General features: G+C 50.5%; 1 protein-coding gene across 3 annotated transcripts in view; it reads right to left on the bottom strand.

The window, feature by feature from the left end:
- Positions 1–15,004: 15,004 nt before the first annotated feature.
- Positions 15,005–22,340, bottom strand: part of mecp2 (methyl CpG binding protein 2) — a 67,946-nt gene continuing 60,610 nt past the window's right edge. For all 3 annotated transcript variants that reach the window (XM_072566542.1, XM_072566540.1, XM_072566541.1), the window contains one exon: positions 15,005–21,096. In XM_072566542.1, the coding sequence (XP_072422643.1) occupies positions 20,028–21,096 (1,069 nt within the window). In that variant the 3' untranslated portion in view covers positions 15,005–20,027. The remainder of the gene's footprint in view (positions 21,097–22,340) is intronic.

Below are 22,340 nucleotides of genomic sequence, written 5' to 3'. Positions count from 1 at the left end.
TTCCTGTGCAGACACTGACACACACACACACGGCATGCACCTGTGCAGATACTGACACACACACGGCACGTACCTGTGCAGACACTGACACACACGCACACACCGCACGTACCTGTGCAGACACTGACACACACACACACGGCATGTTCCTGTATAGACACACTGACATGTGGCACGTACCCATTCAGACACGGGCACACACACACGGCACGTACCTGTGCAAACACTGACACACACAGCACGTACCTGTGCAGACACTGACACACACACACACATGGCACGTACCTGTGCAGACACTGACACACACACACACATGACACGTACCTGTGCAGACACTGACACACACACACACACATGGCACGTACCTGTGCAGACACTGACACACACACACACACGGCACGTACCTGTGCAGACGCTGACATACACACACACGGCACGTACCTGGGCAGACACTGCACACACACGCCACGTACCTTTGCAGACACTGACACACACACACGGCATGTACCTGTGCAGATACTGACACACACGCGGCAAGTACCAGTGCAGACACTGACACAAACAGACACACGGCATGTACCTGTGCAGATACTGACACACACACGGCACGTACCTGTGCAGACAGTGATACACACACACACACACACACACACACACACACACACACACACACACACACAGCGCGTACCAGTGCAGACACTGACATACACACACACGGCACGTTCCTGTACAGACACACTGACATGTGGCATGCACCCATTCAGACACTGACACACACACACGGCACGTACCTGTGCAGACACTGACAGACATACACAGCACATACCTGTGCAGACACTGACACACACACATGGCACGTACCTGTGCAGACACTGACACACACGCACACACCGCACGTACCTGTGCAGACACTGACACACACACACACGGCATGTTCCTGTATAGACACACTGACATGTGGCACGTACCCATTCAGACACGGGCACACACACACGGCACGTACCTGTGCAAACACTGACACACACAGCACGTACCTGTGCAGACACTGACACACACACACACATGGCACGTACCTGTGCAGACACTGACACACACACACACATGACACGTACCTGTGCAGACACTGACACACACACACACACATGGCACGTACCTGTGCAGACACTGACACACACACACACACGGCACGTACCTGTGCAGACGCTGACATACACACACACGGCACGTACCTGGGCAGACACTGCACACACACGCCACGTACCTTTGCAGACACTGACACACACACACGGCATGTACCTGTGCAGATACTGACACACACGCGGCAAGTACCAGTGCAGACACTGACACAAACAGACACACGGCACAAACCTGTGCAGACACTGACATACACACACGGCACGTACCAGTGCAGACAGTGATACACACACACACACACACACACACACACACACACACACACACACACACACACACACAGCGCGTACCAGTGCAGACACTGACATACACACACACGGCACGTTCCTGTACAGACACACTGACATGTGGCATGCACCCATTCAGACACTGACACACACACACGGCACGTACCTGTGCAGACACTGACAGACATACACAGCACATACCTGTGCAGACACTGACACACACACATGGCACGTACCTGTGCAGACACTGACATACTGACACACACACACACAGCACGTACATGTGCAGGCACTGACATACTGACACACACACACACACACGGCACGTACATGTGCAGGCACTGACATACTGACACACACACACACACGGCACGTACCTGTGCAGACACTGACACACACACACGGCACATACCTGTGCAGACACTGACACACACACACAGCACATACCTGTGCAGACACTGACACACACACACGGCACGTACCTGTGCAGACACTGACACACACACACACGGCACGTACCTGTGCAGAAACTGACACACACACATACACTGCACGTACCTGTGCAGACACTGACACGCACACACACACGCACACACGGCACGAACCTGTGCAGACACTGACACACACACACGGCACGTGCCTGTGCAGACACTGACACACACACACACACACGGCATGTACCTGTGCAGACACTGACACACACACACACACAGCACATACCTGTGCAGACACTGACATACACACACGGCACATACCTGTGCAGACACTGACACACACACACATACACTGCACGTACCTGTGCAGACACTGACACGCACACACACGGCACGAACCTGTGCAGACACTGATACACACACACGGCACGTTCCTGTTCAGACACTGACACACACACACACACACACACACGGCTCGTGCCTGTGCAGACACTGACACACACACACACACGGCACGTACCTGTGCAGACACTGACACACACACTCAGCACGTACCTGTGCAGACACTGACGCACACACACACACTCGGCACGTACCTGTGCAGACACTGACACACACACACACACACACACACACGGCACGTACCTGTGCAGACACTGACACACACACACGGCACATACCTGTGCAGACACTGACACACACACACTGCACGTACCTGTGCAGATACTGACACCCACACACGGCACGTATCTGTGCAGACACTGACACACACACACGCACACACCTGTGCAGACACTGACACACACACACAGGCACACACTCACACACAAACACAGCACATTCCTGTGCAGACACTGACACACACACACACACGGCATGCACCTGTGCAGATACTGACACACACACACACACACACGGCACGTACCTGTGCAGACACTGACACACACGCACACACCGCACGTACCTGTGCAGACACTGACACACACACACACGGCATGTTCCTGTATAGACACACTGACATGTGGCACGTACCCATTCAGACACGGGCACACACACACGGCACGTACCTGTGCAAACACTGACACACACAGCACGTACCTGTGCAGACACTGACACACACACACACATGGCACGTACCTGTGCAGACACTGACACACACACACACATGACACGTACCTGTGCAGACACTGACACACACACACACACATGGCACGTACCTGTGCAGACACTGACACACACACACACGGCACGTACCTGTGCAGACACTGACACACACACACACACGGCACATACCTGGGCAGATACTGACACACACACACACACTCGGCACGTACCAGTGCAGACACTGACACACACACACACACAGCACGTACCTGTGCAAACATTGACACACACACACGGCACGTACCTGTGCAGATACTGACACACACACACGGCACGTACCTGTGCAGACACTGACGCGCGGACACACACACAGCACGTACCCATGCAGACACTGACACACACACACACACACACACACACACACAGCACGTACCCGTGCAGACACTGACACACACACACACACACACACAGCACGTACCCGTGCAGACACTGACACACACACACACACACGGCACATACCTGTGCAGACACTGACACACACACACGGCACGTACCTGTGCAGACACTGACACGCACACACACACACCTGTGCAGACACTGACACGCACACACACACACACAAACACGGCACATTCCTGTGCAGACACTGACACACACACATACATGGCACGCACCTGTGCAGATACTGACACACACACACAGCACGTACCTGTGCAGGCACTGACACACACACACACACACACACACACGGCATGTTCCTGTATAGACACACTGACATGTGGCACGTACCCATTCAGACACGGGCACACACACACGGCACGTACCTGTGCAGACACTGACACACACACACACGGCACGTACCTGTGCAGACACTGACACACACACACACACACACACGGCACGTACCTGTGCAGACACTGACACACACACATGGCACATACCTGTGCAGACACTGACACACACACATACACACGGCACATATCTGTGCAGACACTGACACACACACACACACACACTGCACGTTCCTGTGCAGACACTGACACACACACACACACGGCACATACCTGTGCAGACACTGACACACACACACGGCACATACCTGTGCAGACACTGACACACACGCACACATGGCACATACCTGTGCAGAGACTGACACACACATGGCACATACCTGTGCAGACACTGACACACACACACGGCCGTACCTGTGCAGACACTGATACACACACACGGTACGTACCTGTGCTGACACTGACACACACACACGGCACGTACCTGTGCAGACACTGACACGCACACACACACACACAAACACGGCACATTCCTGTGCAGACACTGACACACACACGGCACATTCCTGTGCAGACACTGACACACACACATACACATGGCACATACCTGTGCAGGCACTGACACACACACACACACACACACACACACACACATGGCATGTTCCTGTATAGACACACTGACATGTGGCACGTACCCATTCAGACACGGGCACACACACACGGCACGTACCTGTGCAGACACTGACACACACACACGGCACGTACCTGTGCAGACACTGACACACACACACACACACACACACACACACGGCACGTACCTGTGCAGACACTGACACACACACGGCACATTCCTGTGCAGACACTGACACACACACATACACATGGCACATATCTGTGCAGACACTGACACACACACACACACACACACACACACTGCACGTTCCTGTGCAGACACTGACACACACACACACACGGCACATACCTGTGCAGACACTGACACACACACACGGCACATACCTGTGCAGACACTGACACACACGCACACACGGCACATACCTGTGCAGACACTGACACACACATGGCACATACCTGTGCAGACACTGACACACACACACGGCCGTACCTGTGCAGACACTGATACACACACACGGCACATACCTGTGCTGACACTGACACACACACACGGCACGTACCTGTGCAGACACTGACACACACACACGGCACGTACCTGTGCAGACACTGACACACACACACACACACGGCACGTACCTGTGCAGACACTGACACACACACACGGCACGTACCTGTGCAGACACTGACACACACACACACACACACACGGCACGTACCTGTGCAGACACTGACACACACACAGCATGTACCTGTGCAGACACTGACACATACGCACAGACATATCCGCGTAGAGACTGACACACACACAGCATGTACCACAGAGAAAAATGTAAAAATCTTTCACACATTGGTGTGTGTCTGCAGTGTACTGACAGATACACACAGCACATGTACACACCCACAGCATGCGCGCGCGCACACACACACACTCATGCTCCCACATGCAACCCTGCAATCCCCATGCACAAACAGTCCCACATCCCTGCAAACACAACCATGCATCAAATGCAGCTCCATGCCCCCACAAACACAGCCCTCCACATTCCATCATTCACAAATGCAGTCCCCACACACAAATGCGGCCCTCCACACCTCCCATCCCCAAATGCAGGCCCTAATGCACAAACACAACCTCATGTCCCTGCAAACGCAGTCATGTAGAAACACATGCAAATGCAGCCCCAACCCACAAATGCAACTCCACACTAACACACGCACGACACATAACTGTGCAGAGACTGACTCTCACACATACACACACACAGCACGTACCCAAGCAGACACTTGACATGCGCACGCGTGTACACACACGCAGCACATACCTGAGCAGACACTGACACACACACATACACACACAGCACTACTTGAGTAGGCACTGATATACGCACACACACGTGGCACGCACCTGAGCAGACATTCACACGCACACATCCGTGCAGACACACATTCTCACACACGCACACAGCATGTACCCGTGCAAACACTGATGCACACCCCAATGCGGCAGGTATCCTTTGCAAACACTGACGTACTCCCCCACACAGCACGTATCTGTGCAGACACTGACACACACACCCAGCATGTATCCGTACAGACACTGACACACACACACCCAGCACATACTTGTGCAGACACACACACACACACACATACACCTCCCCCCCAGCACGTATCTGTGCAGACACTGACAAACATACACACACGGCACGTATCCACACAGAAAAAAAAACACATAGCAAACATTTTTCACACATTGTGCAGACACACACGCACACCACAGTGCACAGACACATGCACAAAGCTTGCAGGCACACACACAGCCTGTGCAGGCACAAATAGCATGCGCAAACACAAACACAGCACTGCCCCACTCCTGCACAAACTCAGACCAACTCCCAAACACACAAATGCCCCCACATGCAGCCCCACACTCCCCATGCTCAAACAGTCCCACATCCCTGCAAATACAGCCAATGCACTGAAACACGTAAATGCAGCCCACACCCACAAACACAGCCTCCCCACATTCCATGCACAAATGCAGTTCTCCAAACCTCCCATGCACAAATGCAGCACTAACCATTCATGCACAAATGCAGCCTCATGTCCCTGCTCACATCCTGACACTAAGATACATGCAAACGCAGCCTCAAGCCCCCCCCCCCCCACCCAAATGCAGCCCTCCACATTCTATCACTCACTAACGCAGCGCTCCACACCTCCCATCCACAAGTGCAGGTCCCCATGCATTAACACAACTTCATCTCTCTGAAAACAGCCACACAGCAATACACATGCAAATGCAGCCCCACCCACCCCCAAATGCAACTCCACACACTCACACACAGCCCCACTCAACAAACACAGCCCCCTTGTACAAACGCAGAACCACATACACAAATGCAGCTCCCCACACTTCACCATTCACAAATGCAGCCTCCCTACGCACAAACACAGCACCCCATGACCTCACGCAGAAATCCAGAACCCCCATGCACAAACACAGCCCCCCACATCCCACCATGCACAAACATAGACCCCCCTCCCATAAACAATCCCCCATTGCTCCCCCCCACATAAAATGCAGTCCCCACACAGAAACACAGACTGCCACACACAAATGCAGACTCCCATGTCCCAGCATGCACAAACACAGCCCCCCCCACACAAATACAGCCACATACCAATACCCCCCCCCCCACTCAGAGCCAAAACTGAAACACAAAAGCACACATGTGCAATGACATAAAGCTCAGCATTCCATTCACAGATGTAGACCACCTGCCATACAGACTGAGCATAGAGTGCAATGATTCAATATGGGTGGAGAATGGAAGAGTTCCAAAGTAATAAAAGGTTTATGGGAGGTGTGGGAACTAGCCCAGAAGTTCCCAATTATGCTTGGCAACTGGCACTGAACACCACACAGCACAAGACTGTTCTACTACTGGGTCTACAGTGCTGTGTCTGTTCTTGCCAAAGGGTTACTTTTGGAGAGGCAAAGGTACATCTAGTTCACATGCATTTGGAGAGGGAGAGATCGAGAAGCTGGAACAGCACAATTCTCCCACTGGCGACGATTGGACATTTCTAACAGATGGTTGTGGGTGGTGGAAGGGCCCAGCTTAGTGCTAGCGTTTTAGCAAACAAACCTGTACCTTTGCCTGCCTCCTCATGAATGACCAATGTACAGAGCACAGTGGCACAACGGTAAAGTCATGGGACTCCAGCAATCCAGAGGTACCAGGCCAATGCCCTAGAGACACTGATTCAAATCCCACCTTGGCATCTGGTGGCTATTGGAAATCAATAAACAGACCTGAAGTGATAGTCAGTCTCTGTAATGGTGATTGAGCATCCTTTTAGGGAAGGAAACCTCCTGTCCTTGTTCGGTCTGCTAGACGGGACTCCGGACCACATGGCGATGTGGCTGAAATCTAACTGCCCTTTGAAAAGCAACAGCAAGCCTCAGTTCAAGGGCCAATCAGGAACAGCAATAAACACTTGCCTCGGCAGTGATGTTCATATCCAGGAGAGAACCAGGGATGAGGTGCAAGTCAGCAGGCGCTCTGTTATCCACCAGATGGAAGTGACACATGCAGACACGCGTAATACGGGGGACTTTCCACTAAACATTTCAAATGAGTAACAAGGCATCCCGGCAGGAAGGGCAAAGAGGTGGATCAGGTCCCTCGTGATATTAACAGCAGTGACTTTCAGCAGGCATTCAAGGGCCAACAGCCAAGGCTTGCTGGAAGGGGTACAGCCTGCAGTGACTGTGGAATCAGCATTTCCTGTGGTGGTGGCATCAAATCAAGTCAAAGGGGAACAAGCCTTTCCAGAGCCACCACCCATCCTTGTGTCCGAAAAGCTATGGACGGAGTTTTTAATTTTCTAGCAGCGACAAATTTTAAAGTGCCTCGCGAGGCAGATGCTTTTCAGATACCGCAATGACACAGATGGTTTAACAGCTGATAAAATCCACCACAAGCCAAATTTACATGGCACCCCTTCAGGTCAGTGTTGGTTAGCCTGTCTCTTACCCAATGACCAACAAAAAGGTCAACCTCTCTTCACCAACCAAACCCAAAGTGAATGTGGCGGCAATAGTCTTTTAAGCTTCACACAGAAATTAACTCACATTCTAACACTGAGCACTCCCGAGTATCTGTCTCCTGCTTCAATCCCCCCCAGTAAATACCAGCACCAAACTGGGCATGGTCTTTCAAAGTGACATGGGTCAGCAACCATCTATTCAAAAGGTAGGATGGACAAGAAGGAGAGGGAGTCGTGAAGTGGGTGAGGAATGGCAAAAGGTTGGTTGCAACTTGGGATCATTCCTGACTCAGAAAAGGGGCATGCAGCCTCTGCTGTTCCAACTAAGAGCTGGGAGGGAGGTAACCAGCTAAGGCCATTTGGAGCCACAGTAGCAGGTAGTATACTGACTCTGGGGCTCGCACACATACCAACACAGGGGTGGGTACATGTGGGAGGGCAGTGGGCCATCTACTTTCCCTCAGGGCCAGCATAGAAGGAGCGAACTGGCGAAGACGTGACAGACAGAAATCAGTGATTCTGCCATTCCAAGGCCTGCTCATGCACCACTCTCATTAACCACGACTTTCTCCCTATGGCCTTTACCATCCACCTAATGACTGCTCCTCCTCCAGCCAGCCCCAGTTCAAGTAGCTTTGTCTCGGACCCTTGGTCAGCTGCCCGGCCTCCACCAGAGGCAGCAGCCCTTCCCCTATCACTGTCAGTCACCAGGAGACAAGGGTTAAACAGGGTGCCAGCATCTTGATCTGCCCTGGAGTTGAAAGGCGCCACACGCTTCCACGTGCTGGGTCTTTGACTTCAAGGGCTGGAAGCCTATGGTCAAGGAAACTTAAAGAAAGAAAGTTCATTTAACCGCCAAAGTAAAACTCTTACAAATGATTAAAATTGAAGGACTCGGAAGTTTTTATTTGCGTTTCGACAGTGACGGGAGACCACATCAGTTCAAATGTGCTGAGAACCACATTCAAGAATCACTCGGAAGGCAAATGAGAGAAGACCGAACAGTCTGCACAGTAGTTCAAACCCTTAGCCTGCCCCCTCCCACCCCCAACCCGGTACAGTTACACAGTGAGTGACCCTTACCTTGCTGAATAAACAAGAACTCCATACCATTACACAGCACAGTGAGCAAGTCAATTTTCTTTTTACACTGCTGAATAAAACAGAATCTCCCTCCCACCCCCAGCCCCCCCACCCCACCCCACTCCAACACACAGTTACACAGTGAGCTATCCTTGCCCTGCTGAACAAACAAGAACTCCAATACTGTCACACAGTGATTGGGCTTCACTTCCCTACACCCACCCACCCACCCAATACCCCGGCAACAAACAGAAAACAACATAATCACGGACGAGAAGACTCCTGACCCGGGCTGAGCAGGAATGTCAACACGGTTACACAGTCAGCATCAAAGCTTTTTTACCTCACCGAACAGACAGGGACTCCGCCATGACTGAGTGCAGTCCCCTCCAGCTTGCTGAGTAAACAGGAACTCCACACAGTTAGCACGACCAATGCTCCAGCACTCTAGTGTCATTAAACGAGGAAGAGCTTTCAGGAATACTCGAGCCAACAGACTAGCGACAGGCCCGGCATTGATAGTCACGGTAATCAAGACAGTACAAGAGAAAAAGGAAGCACTGAGCTAGAATCTATTAAGTAACTATACATGTATATTCTATAGGAAACTATATGTTTATATTCTATAGGAAGCTTTATATATTCTATATATTACTAAAATGTAAAAAATATAAACCAGGTGGTCCCCCAACCGGTCAATCCTTACCGGACAAACGGATTATCTATTTAAAATAATTAAAAATCAAATCAGCACACACACACACATTAACGGCTAAGAATTGGCCGCGGTCACTGAATTTTGCGGAAACGCATCGCCAAATTGTGGGGCGGCCACATTTGCCCCCCCCCCCCCGGCTCCCTGACATGCAGCTCCCCTTCTCAGCCCGTCTCCCTAAATCAGTCTCCCCCATCCCACCCCACCCCACCCCACCCCACCCGTTTCTTCCCTTCCCACTTTCTGGCGAAGCCACCTTCCAGCTCTGCACCCCTGTGGTCTGTGGGCCAGGCCCAGGGGGGAGGCCAAGGGGGTTAAACTCTCAACACCCGACTTTCCACCGGGCAAGTGTCAGCACAGGAGCACTGGAACGCTGACTTGAATTTACGTACTCTTTCTTTGTTTAAAGTAACTTCATCTTAACTAAAACAAAAAGAGAAACCACCAGCACATCGACGGAGTTTACCTAGGGTGATGGTTAAGGGTGAACAATGTAAAAGCAACAATTATATAGAATATAATTTATATTTCTGTTTACTGAAACATTTCGGAGGAGTCACAAGCAGAACAGTTTTACAATTATGATTTTTTTAAATGCTTTTTTTTAAAAAAAATATAAACTTGTTCTCTCTATTTCCGTGCAAAAACAAAAGCGTTATTCTACAGAATAAAAGACCCACGGGGTTAAACCTAGGTGTTACTGGCTATTCGTTTACGGGAAGAATCTAGTCACTGACAATACACACAAGAACAAACGTGTTGGGAGTGCAGACTAGAAAATGCTTTCTGGCAGATCCTTACCACACTGCTTCAGTCATTTGGATACTTTGCAGATGTTCAGCCAACTGTTGGGAAGGGCTATTAACAAGAGGCACTGCCAGGCAGTGAAAGGCTTTCCTTCTGGAGGCAAGCAGAAACAGAACAGGGCCGCAGCTTGGTGAAAGGACAGAGGACAGAAAGGTGGCGAGGGTGGGGGCATACACGCTGCTAACTCTCAGCGGCTGGAGTGGGACTTGGCAGCCGGCAATCTAACCTCAACATTCCGCCAGGGCAGATTGAGAGCTGGCAGTTTCAAAGGGCCAGGAGTGAGCTTAATCGCTGCTGCCATCAGGGATGAGGGCTGAAAGGGATTCAGAGAGAGGGGAGATATCAGGTCTCTGGGATGAAACCTGCCTCTCCCCCCTCACCCAAAGCCTCGGAGTGTAACCCGGCCGAAATTGCCACCTGCACCATCTGACACCTTTACCTACTTTGCTTTTAAGCGATCAGTTCTTTTTTGTGCGCTTGTGAGAATCCTGGAATTGAAAATGGAAGTAGGGTTTTAAAGATGAAGTTGCATGCATGCTGCGATGGTTTGACTACACTGAAGATGCTACATAAAAATACAAGTTGCTGTTGGAGGGGACCTCCCAAAATTGGCACTATACAGGGACAGGGAAACAAGAATAATAATTTTTCATTCATTCCACGTTGTCTGAACACGGCTATAACTTTCTAATGGACACACACACACACACACAGGCCTGTGCATGCACGTCACACAGAGGGAGGCTGAGGGACTCAGGATACAAACCGATAGTCTCAGTGTGATGGTCACACCATGATCCAATCACTCCAAGCTTTCCCTTAACATACTAAACTTTGTTGTCACTGTTAAGGACAGCTTGCCCAGCATGGCAGACTTTGAGCAGTCTCCAACAGGGGGAAGGATAGCTAATGGGCACACACGAACAAAACTCTCCAGGAATGGAAGACTAACCGAGGATTTGTTTGGGGCAGGAAGGAAGGATTTGCCTGCAGTATCTGTTTAATAATGCCAGAACATTCTGGGCCGCTGGACTACACAGTCCCAAAGCCGGTATCAGAGAGATATCTGTGAACCCACCTGCAGTGGCCACAGTCAGTGCCTTGCTGTCAAATTTTGCGATGTACAATGTTTGGGTCTAACTAGTCTGACATACAGCTCCTCCCCACCCCTCCCGCCAAACCCTTCGGGAGTATCCCACAGCTCCACCTGGCTGGGAATGTGAGTGAGTTCACTCCAGTCCACTCCAAGCTGCAGATTCACAATGACACATTCAGGATCTCAGGCACCTCCCGCCCCAGAGGTGGTGGAATTAAGTGCTCATTCACCCCCTTCCCCCGTGGTCTTTGTTGATGGGTGTACAGATACCTCTTCACAATTAGGATTAACAGCTGGTATTGGCTAAAGTTCTCCACAATGGAGAGGGACGTCGCTCTTAATCAGTGAGTCTGTACAGTGTTAACAAGTCAATAGGTCCCCTCGCCGCCAGGTCAAGGCAGAGCAGGCAGACGGGCCAATGCAGGGTCTGTATGACATATCCTTCTGTCTAACTTCTCACTAACATCACCTCACCGACACCCACAGCGCTTCTGCTATTCCAGTGAACTGCACGTTAAACACTCAAAGAAATGAAGTCAAATCAATGTGACAAATATCAACAAGGATGCAAACCATTCCAAGACAGTACCTAGCAAGGAGCATGCAATGGTCGATTCACTGCCTGTGTACTTGTTTCAAAGGGAGGGACAGGGAATGGTGGGGGGACAGCGTGAGAAGGGAAGAAAGTGCTCTTCTGTGATTCAAACTACTGACAATCACCGAGTTTAATTTGACTGATGCTCCATCAGTAGCCCCAGCCCCTAACTAAATCGGAAAAAAAAACGCTTGCCTTTTCACTGCAGAGACTCTAGGCTTGGTCACATCTTGTACAGGGATGCAGAGAAAAGTAAACCCCCCACCCCCCAAAAGGAAGGGATGGGTTGAGGTGACAGTTGGGGCCGGTACAGTTAAAGCTCAGCATTTCATAGTCTAACATAACACACAGGATGGACCAGCTGAGCTGATGGTCCTTGCTAGACAGTGACTCCCTTGGTCTTCTAAATGCAGCACTGTGCGTGTGCGTGTGTGTGAGAGAGAGAGAGAGAGAGAGATAGATAGATAGAGAGAGAGAGAGAGAGAGAGACTGAGACACAGACTGAGAGACAGTGACACAGCTGGCCAGTCAGGGTATTGCAACAACAAACCCAGCTCCCACAAATGCTGCCTCTCAGATTTGGTCTAACGTTATGACGGGGCTCCACCAGCCACCTCTAAAGGTCCCATGTCCTTTGGCATTGCCAGACAGTCCCCAGGAACAACCTGTAGCGGTGCAGTTGGGTGCGATGGCACCGAGATGGAGATGGTCACTCATTGAGAAACAATGCGACTGAGCTTTGGAAACACCCGTGAACGCCATCCCAGCCCCCAGAAAAAACCCTCTCACAGCTTCAGCCACCCAAAAATCCCAACATTTTGTCACAGAGGCTTCAAGTCGGCCAAAGTACAATCTGCAACAAAAGCAGGATTTGGCCCTCTGCTCTGATTAAAAGGTGAGTGTTCTATGAGAACAGCCAGTCAAACGCCAGCATGCTGCAGACTGCAGTACCTATCCATTACAAACAGCCATTGAGTAATTTCGAGTCCTGATGTCACATGGCAGCGTGAAGTGGTCTTTCATGCAGAACACAAGCTTTTACAGTGGAAGTGCTCTGGGCTGTTTTCAGTAAAAACAAAACTACTGGCAGATGGAAAGCCTGTCTCAAAAGCACTGTCTGGCTGTGGTACAATAGTAAAATTACAGCAACGGGATTCTTGGACCTGTCAGACAGTTACAACAAGGGGAGATAGTCACTGTGGCCTGCTCAGCAGCTGCTTCTCTCTCCTCCAACGCTTGAAAACCTCACGAAGGCCAGGCCCTGGATGAACAACAGATCTGTCATCGCAGTTTCGGCATCCGCTCAAAACACACCCAGGCCCAAAACCTGCCTCAGACCACCTGGGTTAAACACTTATCTGGACAAACGCAGCTGCCCCAACCTTCCAAGTGGCTGTCTCTGCCCTTCACTGGGTAAGGTGACAATCTGATGGTGTCTGCAGCAGCAATGGGGAAGACGACAATTATGAGCTAGGTGGCATTTGGATGCAGGTTACTGCCGGTATAAGAAACCTGGTGCTGGGTGACATTAGGGTGCAGGTGACAGTGGGAGCAGTCTGCAGGAAACTCACAAACAAGCCGTTGACTTGACAGCAATTTCCTCCCCCCACCAACTGCATTCTGGCACCAGTGAACAACAGAAGTGAGAATAGACCGATGTCAATCTTACAAAAAGCTGCAAGAAACTAACAGTTGGATACTGAACAAGAACACACAAGGAAATTTTCATCTTATAAGTATCTAAATGCATAGATTTTGTGTCTGCCTAAATTCACCGAGGTCACCCACCAACATTGCTTCAGTCTCCTGTGTGTCTTTGAAAATTTGAACTGTCTATCGCGAGTAAGGAACCACAGGTTGGCCTAGACATTTCAGCAAACACATAGAACAATAAGGAAAAACAACCCATCACTTTTTTAAAGACGTCAGGGATTTCTACACTTCCTGTTTCTTAAAATATTAGATCCTCTCCGAGTGTTCTCATCAACACAGCACTCTCACTACCGAATGCTGTCCTGCCACGCAGTCAAACATTAGCCGAGGGACTTCACACCAGGCCTTGGGCTGCAGTTAAATGACTCGATAAGTTGTGGTAAGCTGAAGGAAATGGTCAAAGCCAGAGTCCAGCTGTTCCTGGATCCCACCCTCCCCTATACAAGGGCAGCAGGAAACAAAGCCTATTGCAACTCCTGGCTATAGCAGCTTGTGGAAATTTCCTTGCAGGTTTTTGTTTAGTGTCCAACTATTAGTTTCTTGAAAGACTGGCGTCAGTCTATTTTCACTTCTGTCGTTCACTGGTGCCAGAACGCAGTATGGGCACGGAGGAAATCGCATATAAAAGTCAACGCCCTGTTTGAAAGTTTTTGGAGGGGATTGTGGTCAGAGGTGGATGGCAAGATAATCGAGAAACAAAAGCAAAAATCGTGCAAGTGTCCACAAAAGTGCTTGGCCAAGGCTGTGTGGAATTTTACGCAGAAGCAAAGCCTCCTGTCCCTTGCCACAAGGGCAGAACAGAAGCACTGCTTTGTCTGAGCTCAGCAGAAAACAGCACCCAGACGGAAACCCAAATTCACCCACTTCCTGGAGGGGGTTTTCTTATCTGAAAGATTTGGGGGGGGGGGGGGGGGGGGGGGCAGCGCGGGGAGAATGTCGGTTTCATTACTGAGGCCCACTAAATATAATGGATCAGTAACATTGTGATATGCATGCTCACATTTGCAACAGATGTAAATATGCCTTTTGGTACAATTTAGTGCATTATAAAGTGCTAAAAGGAAGCTAAAATAAAAGTGCTCAATTGTACCTTGGATGGAAGGGCTGGGGGAGGGAAAAGAGAACTAAGGTCACAGATTATATCAAGGCCCAGCCTGCTCGGTCAGGGTCACTGTTAAAGATCCAACAGCCACTAGTTAGAAGAGCTCCGCGTTGGCATAGAACCACATTCCACAACTCAAACATCATCACTACACCAAAAAAACCCACAAGGAGCTGATCATTCACATCATGGGATTGCTACAGCCCACATTACAATCAGTGCAATTTAAAAGATCGAAACGGTGGGCTTTGAGTGCTGCCCTGTGAAAGGGACCATTTTGATTTTATGGAGTTATCGCTGTCCTTGTACACTTTTCCCTGAAGACCTGGCATGGGCAAAGTCGGGGGGGGGGGGGGGGGGGGGGGGGGGGAGTGTGTGCAAATTCTGACCTCGCTGGCAGCTACTGTGATGTAGTTTTCACAGTTCAGTGCAGCCCTCACTCTTACCTAGCAGCCCTGCCTCGAAATTATGGCATAACATACTGTAAAATACAGGCCGGTGCCTCCAGACCAGAGGGGACATCAGCTGCACCACCAGTCTCAGGGAGCGACTAAAACACATTTCCCTGTTGCTATACAGGGTTCAAATCCACAGCATGGTCACTACCAGCAACAATATTAATCCAAAACTCAGTCATCTGAACCCCACATTATTGTCTCTGACACTGTGCAGCTGTCTGCACTGAGTGACCACCTCTTGTTACATCTACTTAACCATCCTCTGCCATTAATTTGGTTGGAGGTTGCAAGGGGGCTTAGATACACATTCAGCAGTTCCACTGTGACGTACTACAGCAAGGGTAAATGGGACATGGATGAGAGAGGAGGAAAAGGGTGGGAAAAACCCCCAGAGTAATACATTAAAACATCTGACTTGGTCACTGGTCTGTATACTGGGCTCCTTCAATAACATCTGTGGCTCTTACAAAGAAGTGCAGTGCAGTGCAGGACTGCTGTGGTCAAGCAAGGAGACAGCATGGGATAGATAGTACCTTTGCTACTATCTGGCGAACATGCATGATATTTCTAAGTATCAGGTACATGTCACAGGCTCTCTTCACTCTAGCATCTCCTTTTGCCGCATCCTGGTCAACTACTTCTACTCTGGGCAGATACTTCCAAGCAGCAGTCACTAGTCTCTAGTGGGACTGGACTGTTCATCGCCATCGCATCCTAACTCTCTGCTATCACCCAACGGAGACAAAAGGGAAAGGGGCAAGGAGAAAAACAGACAGGGGTATGGAGGGGGGCAGGGAGATGGGGGAAGGATGGGGGGGGGGGGAAGAAGAGTGGGGAAGGAGATAGATAGGGGGAGGGGTGAAGGATGATAGGAAGTGGGGGGGGAGGGGTTGAAGGTGATAGAAAGTGGGGAGGGGGGGAAGGGGGAGACAGACAGATGGGGAGAATGGGGGAGGAGGGTGGGGGGAGAAGAAGAGAGAGTTGGGAGGGAACAGAGTGGGGGGGGGACAGAGGGGCAGAGAGAGGGGGTGGCCTGAGAAGGTGGCAAGGGGGGTGGTGGAAGGGGAAGTGGGGGCGCGAGGGGGCAGAGAGAGGGGGAGAAAGTGGGAGTGGGGAGCACAGGTCGAGGGGGGGAATGGGGGGGTGAAAGAGAGAGGTGGGCATGTGGGAAGTGAGGGTGGAGGTGGGAGGGAGACAGAGAGAAAGAGAGAAAGAGAGAGAGAGAGAGAGAGAGACAGACAGACAGACAGATAGAGAGAGGAGACGAAAAACCCAGAAAGGGAACAAAATACTGTTAAATTTTATTTTAAGAAAATGTCGGACTTTTCACAGTGAAACCAGGGATGGCGAAGCTTGCGATCTGAGACTGGCAAGCTGGCACCCATCTTGCCAGCCTGACTTCCTCACCCTCCTTCAACAGCCCAGATGTATCCCTAAGAGAACAAGGGTAGGGGGCATAGCCAGGCATCACTTGCTTTCTTTAGCCAGCGAGAGCCATTTTGTAAAGACGAGTCATGTCTGGAAGCGTAGGCCATTGGCATGTTTCAGGTACACTGATCCAATCATAGTTTGTCTCTTTTTTTAAGAAAATAACACAATCAAAAATCTTAAGATATAAATAATATCACGATATAAAGGACAGCTTACAGTACTGTAAAATTCTCTAGTTGACAGTGCAAGCAGGAAGGGTAAGATTCAATGCTAGCAGACAGCTGGCGGGAAAGGTGGGATGTGGAAACCGTAACAGTTGCACCAACGCCAGGATGCAGCAAGTGTTTCAAAGTGTTTGCAACCCTTCACGTAGTACAGCGGAAGCATGGGCCTTGCTCTCGCTCGGACACACAGTATCAAACCAACAGCCTAATGCAAAAATAAACGGAACACAAGCTCAGGGACAACAATACTCTGCTAACCCTACTGTCCTATATGTATTTGTGTGGATATATAACATTTAAAAAGTTGGTCATTTTTTGGATACTGTCTCCTCCTAAAGATTTCTGCCGACAGACTCTTCCCCCTCCCCATCGCCCATCACCCACCGCCCCCCCACCCCCCCTCAATCTCACTACATACAAACCAGAGGAATCAACTTTTTTTTGTAATTGGGACAGAAGTACAGCAAGTTCAGGTTTCTAAAATCAGAGTTGAACGGCGCTTCACTCCTAGAGTGCCCACACTTACTTTTGAAATGAACACGGTGGGGGGGGGGGGGTGCAGAATGCAAACAAAGAGGATTCGAGTTCGGTTTCAAGTGCTGTTGGGTTCGAAGGAAAAAGTTGCACATTGTTTGTGGGGTGTGGCAAAACCTGCAGCATGTGGGATGTTTGGAAATGAAAAAGTGAGTGCCTCGCTTTTGAAAGCTTGCTGTATCATTTGTCCCCCTTGGGAAAGCCCAGCCATTGAAAAATAAGTTGGGACGCTCCGTCCTTCCCCAAAATCCCTTATGAAAGTCAAGGGCCTTTAATAAGCACAGATCATATCCTAGCCCACTGAGAGAGAATAAACTCTTCACAGTAAGAGTTCCTCCCACTTCCCGAAAGGAAATTGTAAGTATATATAGGATTTATAAGGTTTATAGGGTTTTCTCCTCATCCTCCTCCCAATTCCCCACCCCGGTTCAGCAATGATAGGCAGCAACTTTGGCTCTGTGTTGAAAAAGGGCACCGGTGTGGTTGTGGCGTCAGCATTCCCCCAGTTCAGGCTGGCGTGTCTCACCATACTGTACACTTTGCTTCAACAGCCCAGGGACATGGCGTGCACCCTGATTGACATTGCAGGTTAAGCTGGTGCACGCACAGACAGTTGGGTTTACTTGGGACAGTGGAGCAGAGGCTGCCTTTTGTGCACAAACTGACAGGGGTTCAGATTGCCCTAGGACACGGCTCATCCATGTCGCCCAAGCTGATAAGGGTTGTGCCCTCACTTTGTTACAATGAGGCAAAAAGCCCTTTTCTAGCATGGCTGAGGATGACTCCTTACGCCCAAGATCCTCAGGGTCTCCCTGGCTGAGGCTGAATGAATAAGATTGGCTTGGGGTGGGGTTGTGGTGGTGGTGCTGGTGGTGGTGGGGGGAGCAGCGAGAGAGAGAGAGAGAGAGAGTGAGAGTAAGAAGGAAACACAGAAAGAGAAAGAGACACAGATAGAGAGAGACAGAGAGAGAGAGAGAGGAGATGGAGGTCATTCACCCTATGGACCACACGTTACTCAGTGACCTGACCAGCAACAGATTCTACTGAGTGCAGGGCGGGTTGTCTCTCTAACTGGGACACTGTACAAACAGACTAAACGTGTCCTTAAATGGGCCAGCATGTGTGTACAGTTTGAAGCTGGGTGCACTGACTGGCCTCCTGCCCTCTAGGAGTCTGTCGTGTAGCTTAGCGACCACCTGCGGTGACATCGAACAATGCTAGCGACAAGACATTTCATAGGGCATGAGATCTTCAGCACACCAACTTGAACCCTCCCCCGGCATCAGAGACCCCACCCTCCTCCCAAAATAAAATGCAGACCCTGTAGGTTTGGGCTCAACATTAGACACGACTGAAATCTGGCTGGCAAGCTCCAAAATGGCCTCAGAAACTTGGAGGGGTTGGAGTGGGGATCTCTGACACCCTACTGACTGAACGTGGGCCCTATGGTGGCACTGTAGCACAGGCATGGTGAGCTTTTGTTGTTTGTTGTTTCTAGAGTGGGAACAGCGGAGGGTGTGGGAAAGGAGGAAAAGGAGCAAGGGTGAAGTGGAGGAGGGGCCGGTCGATAGGGGGAAAGGTGGGGGGGGGGGCGATCTCTCGCTCACTATTGTTCTGAGAGTCAAACAAAATACAAAGACAGACTTGACATTTGACCACCTAACAGATGCAAACACTTCAAGGAAGAAATTAGAAATTAAATCTTGCCCCATATAAGCTTCGAGGTTCAGCATCACTGCTCTGGAAAGCCTTCGTTAGAGCCCTACTCACAAAGGAGGAAAAGACACAACAGCTGCCTCGTTCATGTTTTTTTCCTTCTTCCTATCAAAGTCAGCTAACTCTCTCCGAGACAGTTGCTCGGGTATCTGCCGCCTCCTCTCTACTCGGCCTCGGCACAGTCGAGATGACAGCCCGCTGATCACCCTCGCCTCTCAGTTTGCCCTTCTCTGCGAGCTCAGTCTTTGAGGGCTCCTTTGGAAGCAGGTCAGCCTCGGGTCTGCTCCGTGGAGGCTTCTCCTCCATACACGCTCTTGCGCTCAAGTCTTTGGGTTCTGAGGGGCTCCTCCTGTCCTTGGAGCTCTCCGCCTCTTGAGCAGTCACCTCCATTGGCTCCGAATCCTTGGGGTCAGCAGGGTGAGGGGGCTCCTTCTTGATACTCCTGCCTTTCGGACTCCCCTCTCTTGCCTTGTGAATCACACTTTTAAAGCTTTTCTGTCCTTTCCCACTCTTCTCTCCACCATCCGTCACTGACTGTTCAGGCTGGATGCCTTCCTTCACCACCGAGCTCCCTACCACCGGTATGCTGGTGTCCTCCTCAAAGATGCGGGTACTTTTTCTCTTTTTCAGGGGGGAGCTCTCCTCCCCCAGGTTCCTCTTTTTGATTGGCAAAACAGTCACTTCTTCAGGCTTGATGGAAGACTCCTTGATGATTTTCTTCTTCATGGCTGGCGCCACAAAGGCCCCACCTGGCTTTCGGCCCCTCTTCTTTGGGACAGCCTGGGGCTCGATCTCAGACTTCCTCTTCCTGCCAGGCCCGCCTTTCCGCACCTTTGGAAGTTGTTCTGTGGAAGACGTGGCTCCTTCAGCCTTCTGCAACAGGGGAGCTGAGAAAGGCATTTTAACCAGGAGTTTTGCCGCGCTTTTATCCGACAACCTCTTCGACGGACCGCCTTTCTGAACCCTCTTGTCTTTGCCGCTCCCTTTGGGCCTGCCCCGGCCTCTTCCCGTACCAGTCGACTTGGGGCTCTTTGGCTTTTTAGGCGGCTTCTTCTCTCTTCTTGAGGGGCTCCCTCGCCCTGTGACTGTGAAGTCAAAGTCGCTGGGGTCGAGTGTGGTATCTCCGACCTTCTCGAAGTGTGCCAGGAGCTCCACTTTGGAACGGAATGCTTTTCCCTGTGGGCTGAAGATCAGAAAACAAAAGGCATCGTTAAAATGGGGATCTGACATATATGCCCAGCAAAAGCACTTGGAAGCAGTGAAGTGTAACATCACATCTGAGCCCCATTCCTAGCAACAGATATTAGCTTTGCCTTTCTGACAGTTCATTGACATGACTGGGACCACCCTTACACACCTCCTAACTGAATTACTGCTTGGTCAACATGAAGTGGTCAACTCTTCCTACTCAGAGACATTCTCGAGTGACCTACAGCCAGGGGTGGTACTAGCTAATGTTTTTGGCCGTGCAGTACAGCTGAAGATCAACGGCTACATTCCTGTCACTACCCACTTCGAGGAGACCTCTATGGGGTACAACAGTAGGACCGAGGGGCTAGGCAGATAGCATTGGGGGGCAGAATCATGCAAGGGTGCTTGAGAGGTCAAGCAGGCAGGGGGAGGAGAAACCGAGTGCAGGCCGGAGGAAAGAGAGAGACTGCCTGGAGGGGTGATAGTGGTGGGGGGGGAAACGAGGGCAAGGGAAGAACACGCAAAGGGGGGTGGGCTGGGGTGGATGAGGAGATTGAGAAAGAGCATGTGATCAAACGTATCAAATGAGATCCCAGTCATTTTCTGTGAAATGTTAACCACTTCTGCTTCAATTTATAATTTTAGCATTTCCGGCTTTCATTCTCCTTTCATTTTCATTCTTAACTGAAAGGACTGAATTAAATGATGGCATAGGATACAGGCTAAACAGCCCAGCAATTCAAAGCAACCAACATAACCCGCTATCGTTTCGGATTGTACTTGCGTCACTTTCCCTATTCTGTTTGCTTCAGCCATTCCCTGGGGGACCACATTCCACACACACAGTATACTTTGGGTAAAAGGGCTTTTGTTCAATTTCCCTATTGGTTTTCTTGGGGAGTCTCTCGTATTGACAGCCTCTTGCCCACTGGAGGGAACACTCTGTCTGTCTCCACACCATCGAAACCGATCCCACATTTTATAAGCCTCGATTAGGTCACCCTTCAGCCTTCTTTTCTCCACCACCACCACCACCTTGAAGAAACCCAGTCAGGTCCATCCTTCCCTGAGATATAAATGCCTACCTTTCTGGTCACGTCCTTCCCCCGCCCCCCCCCACCACTTCTCTACAATCTCCCCAGTTCCTCGATATCCTTCGATATCGATATTTGTTTGGCAGTGCAGAACTGAAGTACTCTTATTTTGGAACAGCTTCTTGCACTTAACAGCAATATT

The sequence above is a fragment of the Chiloscyllium punctatum genome, chromosome 50, assembly GCF_047496795.1.
Source record: "Chiloscyllium punctatum isolate Juve2018m chromosome 50, sChiPun1.3, whole genome shotgun sequence".
In the NCBI taxonomy this organism is placed as follows: Eukaryota; Metazoa; Chordata; class Chondrichthyes; order Orectolobiformes; family Hemiscylliidae; genus Chiloscyllium; species Chiloscyllium punctatum.
This window is presented reverse-complemented; position numbering and strand designations above follow the sequence as displayed.